At 48.9% G+C, this 9,996-nt stretch overlaps 1 protein-coding gene across 5 annotated transcripts in view; it reads right to left on the bottom strand.

The window, feature by feature from the left end:
- The window catches only part of mtmr3 (myotubularin related protein 3), a 29,744-nt gene continuing 19,748 nt past the window's right edge, over window positions 1-9,996 (bottom strand). For 2 of the 5 annotated variants that reach the window (XM_036144646.1, XM_036144647.1), the window contains 8 exons: window positions 7,342-7,527; window positions 6,851-7,021; window positions 6,285-6,430; window positions 4,205-5,690; window positions 3,960-4,070; window positions 3,731-3,819; window positions 2,698-2,724; window positions 1-603 (listed from right to left, as the gene is read on the bottom strand). In XM_036144646.1, coding sequence (XP_036000539.1) covers window positions 432-603; window positions 2,698-2,724; window positions 3,731-3,819; window positions 3,960-4,070; window positions 4,205-5,690; window positions 6,285-6,430; window positions 6,851-7,021; window positions 7,342-7,527 — 2,388 coding nt within the window. In that variant the 3' untranslated portion in view covers window positions 1-431. The remainder of the gene's footprint in view (window positions 604-2,697; window positions 2,725-3,730; window positions 3,820-3,959; window positions 4,071-4,204; window positions 5,691-6,284; window positions 6,431-6,850; window positions 7,022-7,341; window positions 7,528-9,996) is intronic. The other 3 variants (XM_036144648.1, XM_036144650.1, XM_036144649.1) reach the window with 2 other exon arrangements.

Genomic DNA, 9,996 nt, shown 5'->3' with positions numbered 1-9,996 from the left:
TCAGCAGAACAAATCTAAACTCAATCTAAGACTAGATGTTGATGGGTAGCGAGACGCTGTAACAATCGCCTAAAGTGCTCCTTCTGGCATCAGCAGACGCGGTGAGACGCGCTTCTCTCGGCGTTTTCCGGGCCAAGGCACCAGGAAGTCCATTCTCGCTCCTTGACGTGCAGTTTCATCCCCGCCCCTGACCTTGTGTGTGAGCGCTCTGCCCCGCCTCCCACCCCCACACACACACGGACACCGACATTCAGAGTCCTTGTTGCTTTCCCAGCACGTCATCCTAAATATATACACGCTTGTAATTCCAGATCTGAACCAGCCATACACACACAGAGTAAATGGGACATTCTGCGTAGATCCTGCGCTCCTGAGCGGCGGCGGCGGCAGGCGGCTCGGCCCGGCTCCTCTGCGTTCCCGTCGGCCGTCCCTCAGTTGGAGCTCGCCGTGATGGGTTTCTCCAGCTCGTGGTCGAGAGGAGCCGAGCTGAGCTGAAGGCTGCTGTAGCAGTTCTTACAGACGCGGCAAGGCTCAAACAGCTGCTGGCTTGGCACTGGCATCTTTTGGTCGCAACAGCTGGCACAGAACACGTTACCGCAGTTCCTGCACAGGGAGACAATCCGGTCAGAGGAGAACGTCACATCCTCAGCTACCAGCCACGTCTTTGGTTCTAACGTGAACCAGACACCATCAAAAGCAATAGCATGGCCTGCAAAAGTATTCATTAGTAATCCCAACCCTGACTTGTTCTTCTCACCAACTTTGTCCCTGACTTGTCTGGAGAGCTTCCTGGCCGTCATGCTGTGCTCCAGCCTCTGGGGCCTTTCAGAAAACCAGCGCTCTCTCTTGGTCCGACCTACGCAGACATTGTTGTGTAGAAGTGCAGGAGCTCTCACAGGCCCGGCCCCCTCACTTCAACCAGACATATTTACGTCTTCATACCATTCATTTTTGGGTATCCACTGTTTCGGCCTTAAGGTTTCACACAGGAGGACTTCCTTTCACTAACTATGGGACTGTTAAAAGTATATGGTTGCATTGAATACATGTAGAAATTTGGTTTTCATTATTTTCCCTAATTCTTTTTATATATTTTTTTCTAATTTCACTTCACCTTTGATTATTTTGTGCAGATGCATCATATGAAATTAGAATATTTTTTTTTTTAAGTGACACGTCAATAAAACATTAAAAAAGCCGGGGGCGGGGGTTGAATACTTTTGCAAAGCACTATGTGGTTGATGTGAAAAACCAACAGTTTCCAGAATCATTGATTTCAACCATCTGCAACGTGTGGGAAAACAGACAAGGAAGAATAAGGCACAAACCACCACTACTCACCTGTGTACCTCTGCTGTCAGATATTGCTACATGCATCTGAGCTGAGGTGCTCTAGCACCAAGCAGCGCGTCAACCTGTCTATTCAGTTAAAGGTAGAGACGCACAGAGGAATCAGCTCATTTTATGCTCCACTGTCCCTCAGCAGCATCCTGACCGTCTGAAACCCACAGGGCCATCTTTTTTCAGATCAGTAAACGCATCGTAATCCAGGCTGCTCCTAGATCACGCAAACAACAACACTCTTTGTGTGTGAGCTGAATGTTAGCCAAGTTTACTCAGTCTAAGTGCAGGTTCGTCCGTTTGAGCTTTTAACCGCTGTCTTTCATGAAACATGCTGGGTTTAGAAACACTGGCAGGCTTTTGAAATGCTAGCTGCATTACGTGCGCTAATCGTTAATTTCAGAGGGTAAAAACTGTTTAAAGTCTCTATTTAATAATCTATTTTACTCTGTTAGCAATAGTAAAACCCTGTCCTCACTCAGTGCGACTGTACTTTTGCTTCTACTACAATTAATGACCACTGTCAGCTGGAAGTATAAAACAAAATATTTTGTAACTTTTTGTATTAGTTGTTAAGGAGAAAATCGGAATTGATTAAAATCATTATAGACAAGTGAAACATTCACAAACGCTGGAGATGGGCCACAAAGTTGTGATGGGTTTAGCTCCAGTGAAAAATGTAAAGCCTCCCTCGTCATTGGGCAGGACAGAAGCTAACACTCCCCATGCTCACATTCAGATGGACGGCCATGCGCACACACTTACACGTACAGTGGCGCACTCCTTCCTCCCTGTAGCTACTGAACCCCAGCAAACAAAACAAGTATGCGTCTGAGCCTCAAGCTTTTTCAACCAAGTGACCTGAGTAGCTTTTGTTGTCATGCCGTGGTGCTGGGGAGGGGGGGGGGGGGGGGGGGGGGGGGGGGGTGAGATGCAAGGGCTGGTTTGGGGCAGCATGCTGCCGGGGTGTCTGCTGGGTGGGTGCGAGGATGCTGATGTGCTGCTATGGTGGACTGAGGCTGAGGCAGTCCACTTCTGCTCTGCTTAGAAAATCAATTTCTCCCATGAACTTAAAAAAAATAAATAAATAAATCAGCCATCAGCCGTCGACCAATCACAGCAGGCCTCTTTTACAGCCAATTACAACAACACTCAGTGGAACCATACAGCAGCGGCAGGATGAAAGCTGGTCTATCAGAAATCAACATTTCCCCGTGAGGCTACTGATAAGTAAAAATGGACAAAGATACAGCAGGTGAGGAGGGGGGGGGGTGGGTTAGGGTTAGGAGGAGGGTGGACAGCGGTGGCAGGGAAAAGGCTGGTGGGCCGGGGTGGGACGAGGGAGCGGGATCTCACCAGACCTCCTGGACAGCCTCTCTGCCACTGTAGAGGAGGAAGAGGGGCAGACAATGGATAAGAACTGCCTGAGCAGTGGAGAAAATATCAGCACACAACAACAACAGATTCCCGCTCTACGGTTTTTGTTAGGGCGGACGACACCGAATGTTTCTGAATCCACATCCTGACTAACCACAGACTTTTTTTTTATGCCCCCAAAAGAAATGAACTATATAAACTACAACAGGAGCGGAGCACACAACAGAGACTCAGAGGGCATGAGGCTGAGGGCTACAATCCACCAAAACCATCTTCATGCTGAATATGCAGACTGAGCACCATCAGGCTACGCGTCAACCAATCACCATGGGAACCGTACCGTTTGCCTCCAACAGAGGGCGCCGACAGGTTGTGACAACCAGATGTGCTCCTTGTGTTCTCCCACAGACCGAGCACACAGCCCAGGAAGACACTACTAACCTTTAGCAGTTAGAGGAAACCCATGGAAAAGTAGTCGCCATACTTTCACGCAATTTGTCACATTACAGCCACGACCATTTTAGACGAAGAGAAAGAAGTGTAAAGTTTAATAAAGAAGAAGTTTCACAACAACCTCTGCATTAAAGCCCGGTCAGTCAAGCCTTTGTAGGAACACCTTTTGCTGCAAGAACAGGTGAGTTTTATGGGGCTTTGCACATTAAACTGATAACAAAGGAGGTGATAGAACTGAAAAAGCTCTCTACATGTACTCCAGCACTGTTGATTAGTTATAGTTGCCCTTACAGAGTATAAACAAAAGAAATATTTCCCTGTATGCTCCCACAGAAGGGAAGTCTTCTCCGTTTAACCCTCCCTTGTGCTCCCAACACTGAGGCGCCCCGGGGCCAATCTGTGGTCAGGAGCCATGGCGGCAGCCTGCAGGGACCGGACCGGGTTCTTGCTGCCTTCCCAGAAGGCAAGCGCTCTGCTCTAACCACTAGGCCACCACTCCCTGGTGTAAAAAGACTCTGTGGCGATCAGAGATGCGTGTCTGACAGGCCTCAGCCCTCACCTGCAATGATGCTTCCTTGTGGCCAGCCAGAACCTGCTCTCGCAGCCGTAACACTGGGCGGCCAAATGATCGGGGTACCAGCGAGTCACCTGCATACAGAGCCGTTCATAGTTATCTACCCGGGAGTTCACCACTGATCCCCCCCCCCTCATGCCCACAGTAAAGAGATGAGCACCGTCCTCCGGTGGCTTCCTTCCAGCTAATTATCCTCCTGGACTTGTCTGCTCACCTCAGTGTCCTGCTTGTCCACCTGCTCCCAGCTGGCCTCTGAGAAGAGCTCTGTGCTGCAGCGCGACAAACAGTTTGGGTCCAGGTTGTACTCGGAGTCGGTGGTCGAGGTCTGCAAAGACAGACGGTCACCATGAGTCAGCATTGACCGGCAGGGACGCGCTTAAAAGCTGGAAGGTTAGCTTACGACAGCTGAGCGAACGACACGTGGAAAAGAAAAGAGAGAAAACGCTCTCGGCGCCTCACCACTTCATCTCCCACGTCTCCGTTGATCCTGTGAGAGCCGGCGTGCTGCTGGTTCTCCAGCCGACTCCACAGCTCCTGCACCTGCTTCTTCAGCGTCTCCACCTCCATCTGGTGGCCCGCCTCGATCTGCCTGAGCCTCTGCTGGATGGCGTCCGTGTGCAGGGTCAGCCCGTCGTCGTCCAGGTGGCTGCGGGCGGGCTGCTCCGGGCTGACGGTGGCCCGGCTCAGCACGGCGTGGCACCAGCGGTGCTGGGAGCAAAAGCCTCGCGGGTGGAGGATCAGGGAGTTGCAGCTGGCGAGGGAGACCTGCCTGCTCAGAGGGGCCCGCTCCCCGGTCCCTTTGGACCAGTGAGGCCCGACGCAGGGGTCTCCGTCGGAGCAGTCTCCGTTATGCAAGCCCTCCCTGCTTAGCTCAGCACTTGCAGATTGAAAGGCACCGACTGAGGAGTGCTTGCTGCCGCCGTTTAAAGTTCTGCTGAAGCCGTGCTCAGCCGCCTCCTTGTCCTTCCTGAAGCAGGGATGCTGGCTCCTCCCATCGCCGTGCGGCTGGCGGTCGGCTAAAACACTTTGTTGAGCTGAAAGCTCCAGTTTGCTGCAGGCCTCTTCAGTTAATGTCTCTGTGGAGCTCTCCATCAGGGAGCCCCTCTTGTCCCCCTGTTCTCCCAGCTGTGGGCCGCCGTGCTCAGGTTCAGAGACGGGACAGGCTTCATCTACGTCCTGCTCCTCAGGTGAGCTGTCCACAAAGCCGTTAGTCACAGTTCTGAGGGCCGCTGACGGCTGCTGCTCTCCTGAGCTGGGCTCCTCTTCTACAGAAGGTCGCTCTGCACCCTGCTCCACAGCGCCCTCTGCTGTCTGAGCGTCGTCGGCCGGCTCCTGATGGAGCCCCTCTTCCTTCTGTGAAGGCCAAGGAGCAGAATGGCCGTCGTCCTCAGCCTCCGTCCCACCGTTTTCAGGATGGTGACCATTTGCAATTATGTCTCTCTGCATCTCAGCCCCGTTAACCACCGTCAGCAGGTTCTCCCTCTCACTTTCTACTTCCCACTTCACTGCTGCGTCAGCAGCCGTAACGCCTGCAGCGGGGCTCGGTCCCTGCATGTCTGCTCCTGCGTCCTCTGTGGCGTCCTGAAGGATATTCTCCATTTGTCCCTCAGCCACGCCGACCACCACAGAGAGTTCCACCTCCTTTACTTCCTCTCCTGCCGGGCTTACAGGCGCGTCCTGTCGCAGGCCGGCCGGGGACTCCTGGGTCTGCGGACCGTCGCCCAACTCAGAGTGCTGTCCGTCTGCACCAGGCCCGTCTGCGTTGGGCTGAAACTCCTGATTCCCCCCTCCCTCAGGGCCCACTGCCATGTTGAGCTCCAGAGAGCGCCGGTGGTCCTGCCACTTCTCGTTGAGGCTGGGGTCGCTGGAGCGGCGGTTGGGAGCCAGCGCGCTTCCCAGCTCACATGCACTGGGCAGGTTGTCAAAAGAGCGAGTTTTTGGACGTCTAAACAGCAAAAGAGAGAAACAGATCAGCAGCGAAAACAGCAGCGCTGACTAACATTCACCGTCGGCTCAGACTAAACATTTCGTTTAAACGACTCAACTTCTTGAAAACAAGAAAATTACACAAAATTATTTTATTTAAAAAAAAACACAGACGTCCAGTTGTGGTCCTAAACTGTTTAAACAGAACGTTTTAGTCTTTTTCATGATGTCACAGTGTCTTGCAGATACATTCATATGTATTTAACACCTTGCCACATTACAGCCACAAACCTCTATTTATTGTACTGAGTTGTTCTATTACGCAACACAGACTAGCTAATAATTATAAAATGCATCTTTGATATCTCGTTTTGCAAGCGAAAACGGAAAAGTCTTGCAGCTACAAAATGTAAACCTCAGCAAGGCACTGCCTGACTGCTGGGTGAGAGACGAGAAGCAGACGTTAACCTGCGCTGAGGCCTGGTGAGAGCAACTTAAAGAAGCAGTAGGGTTGTTAAGCCAGGACCCTCTGGCTGTTGCAGTCCTGAGTTTGTGTTTATCTTACATGAAGCAGGAAGTGGGGGGGGGTCGGGTGCCAATGCGCCAGGCTCACCTGCCCAGGGGCGCATCCTCCGGGTTGGCACCGGGCACGGGATACGGAGCGCAGGAGTCGTCGGAGGGCGTGGTGGGAGAGGAGCTGGGAAGGTAGACGGCCGTCCACAGCATCAGGTTCCTCACGTGACACACGGGGTGGAGAACCTGCGTGGAGAACACACCGACCCAATGGATCCCTCTGATTTAAAAGGATGACTAAGACAGATAAGCCGTCAGAATACTGTTTTCTAACTCGCTAAAGGGGGAATTTCACTGCCTACAACAGCAGCAAAGAGAAACAACAGCAGCCACAAGAATGCAATGAACCAGACTTTAAATCAAGTATGAGAGCAAAACAAGTAGCAATAAATCTATAACACAGTGAAAGGCAACATTACGGTTTCACCCTGTCTGTAGCGCCATTGTTTTCAGACTCCGCGCTTAGAAAAGTTGATTAAAGCCTAACAAGACTAAGCATGAGAAGACGCCTATTCTGAGTGTGGAAAAAGACCGAATGTGTTCCGGTTAGAGGAAGAAGCAGCCGGAACCGACGGGGGGTCCGGCCACCGGCAACCGTAGACGTACGGTTTCAGAGTGGGAGGAGTACAGCATGTTTCTCAGCGTGCGGTTGGCTGGCCGGAGCAGTGACCACACGGAGCAGGTTCTCTCCTGAACGTGCCGATCCTCTCTCTCCTTGCCGCTGTTACACAGGAAGGTGCCGAAGAGACAGGAGTAGGTGTGCTGCACCAGCTTCACCTGCATGTGTACACACACACACACACACACACACACACACACACACACACACGCACACACACACGCACACACACACGCACACACACACGCACACACACACAGGGACATGCAGAGGCTTGTATGAAAATCCGAGGCACGACAAGTGAACAGATGAAAAGAAGCTCTCCTGTGTATTATTAGCAACCCTGGAAGGGAACCCAGAGATATGCAGATGTGCAGATGTGCCATAATTACAGGAATGCCATCCTTACTTTTACACATGAAGAGTGAAAACATTAACATGAGCTGAAGACCAGTTCACCTGGTGCAGGAACACGTACCAGGAAGGCCTCGTTGAACTCGAAGGAGCAGGGAAATTGCCTCTGCAGCTGGTGAACGCAGTCCAGCCACTGCAGGAAGACGGGGCAGCGCTCGTTCAGGTCCTCGGAGTTCTCCCCGTGACCACAGCGGTCGGCGAACTTGTGGCCAAAGTCCAGCCACTCTGTTTCCACCAACACCTGGAAGCCCTGTACAGAGACGCCACGCGTTTTCACTTCTGGGGAGCACACATTCTTATCCGGTTATTTCATCCTGTTCATTTTTAAAAGCAACATGCTGCCAAAGTCAGCATTTCACTCTGCTGTCATCCACTCTCAGAGGTTAGTTATGTTAAACCCTTCGCTTTATAAATTTATTTAGCGCTTTTCTAGTTATATTGACCAATCAAAGCGCTTGGACCTAGAGACACTTTCACCCAGTCACACTCACTAACACGCACATCCATACACCAATATACAGATCGGGTGGTGACTTGGGTTAAGTGCCATGGCCTGGGACACATCGACACGTGACAAAGGGAAGCTGGAATTGAACCCAAAACCTTCCACCTGCAAGACCCGCTGAGCCGCAGTCGGCCCTTTGCTTATTGTTTGTCTGTTAACCAGCAGCGCTGCGAAGCCTCCTATGGTCTAAGCCCCTCACAGACTTCAGATCATAAACTGATACATCTGACTTAAAGAGGAAAGTAAACTTTAGAATTAGAAGCTGCATAATGTACGGCATACAGTTAAATGAAAATAAAAGGATTTATTCACCTGTCCTAGCCAGGTGGTTAACACTAATGATACCCTAGCCATCTAATACATAGATGCCGAGTGTGGACATCAGCTAGGGAGACAGAAACCAACGGAAAAAGAGACCTAAAGTTTTAGAGGCGCAGGGCCACTTTAAATTTACCAGGAAAGAAAACCGGAGGATTAGCGCTTCTACTCGCTGCCAGTGTTGCCAGATACTGTCAGACAAACAAGCAACCAGTGCTATAAAAGAAAGCCAAAAAGAAGCGGCAACTCCAGGTACTTAATTTGTCATTGTGATTCAGCCTTAGTTTGTCAAATACAGGGACAACAAATTAATAAGCATTAAATTACGGTTTATGGGTCTGGTTTCTGCTCGTAAAAACTCATATCCAGAACCAATCTCTGCTCAAAATGGTGACCTGCACCACGCAATCTACTTTATTATTGCAAACATAAACTGCATAAAATACGGGCAAAATTGCTCCCTCTGACTTTACTCCCATTGGCTCCTGTGTCAGCCTAGAGTAGAAAAGACCCATCCAATATGGTGGCGACGCAGGATGCACTCCAGCATGTAATGAGACATCTAGTATATGTGGTCTATGGGTAGGGGAGTGTGAACGTGGAGAGGTGGAGGGATATTTCTGCTGGTTTTACTCATGCCGTCTGCAGCACAGCAGTGCAAGCGGGCCTCTTTAGAAGTTTATCGTCGCTCATTGAGCCCAAATAAGCAACTTCACGTTCAGAAACGAGGCCCAAAATTTTTTTACAAGCGACTTAAAAAAAGAAGCCCAAAGTTAATTATAATAAGCAGACTTGGCAACAGTGCTCGCTGCTCGGCCCCCACCTTTCCTATCTTGCCAGGACTCGTTTTGATTGGTTAACATGACGGCCAAACGCCCAATCATTATGTGAAAAACAGAAAGGGGTGCAGCGATGCAGCTGTGAGTACAAGGTGAGTCTGTTAGGTTGTCCTGTAAAGTCAACTATGAGGGTTTTTAGTTTACAGATGTTGGAGAAAACAAAGCAGAGCTCCTTCACTGCAGAATTAAAATTATTTTAACAGCATTTCCACTAAAAACCTGCAGACATATCAGAGCTGTATTTTTAGAGGAGAGTTTGGTTCTGGTGCTGTTCTGTGGATGTCTTTGCAGTTTTATGTTAATTTGTGCAATAAAACAAGTTTACTAAAATATTACATCATTCTGTAAATCAACTGATGTTTTTTTCTGCAATTTTTAACTTGAACACTCAATTTTTATCTGCATATGCCTTATTATCTATGAATAATTGCATAGCATTTTTCTCTCTCTTCTGCTGTACAGCTTAACTTTAAATTTAGCTTTCTCTTCATTTTAATTAATCTTGCATGCAAATCTGGTGTCTAGGCCTACCTGTTTTTGCCACTGTCACACACAAATTTCCCCACTGTGGGGCAGTAAAGGTATTTCTATTTTATTAAACATGGATAAGAATAGTTTGAAAAAAGGCAGTATTTATTAGGCCTGAATTTAAATTAGCTCTTTCTTTTTTTTTTTTTATCAATGTGGAATTATTTTATTGTCTATTTGTGGACTAAAAAAATTAGTTTACTTAGCCTGTTTTATATGAATAGAATTATGCTTTGTAATCAAAAAAATAAAAAAAAATCCAGAATGCTGCTCTCTTGAGCTGGGCTCCTCTTTTACAGAAGTGAAACTTTATGCATTTTTTGTTTGTGACCATTTCACTACAGGGGCAGCTGCACTGTATTGATGTTAAGTAAACCAGAAAGGGCTGAGCTTTTAACATTTTGACCCTAGAACTTTTTGGCTGCAGATTTATCCTTGTTATACAAAAAAAGAATGGCATTATTTGCTAATTAGCATTTTCCCTTTACTTCTATTATTAATAAAATAAGCGTAAGTAATTATGTGAAAA

This window comes from Fundulus heteroclitus, chromosome 12 (genome assembly GCF_011125445.2).
Source record: "Fundulus heteroclitus isolate FHET01 chromosome 12, MU-UCD_Fhet_4.1, whole genome shotgun sequence".
NCBI classification, from domain to species: Eukaryota; Metazoa; Chordata; class Actinopteri; order Cyprinodontiformes; family Fundulidae; genus Fundulus; species Fundulus heteroclitus.
Note: the sequence above shows the minus strand (reverse complement) of the source record. Positions and strands in the feature narration are given on the sequence as shown.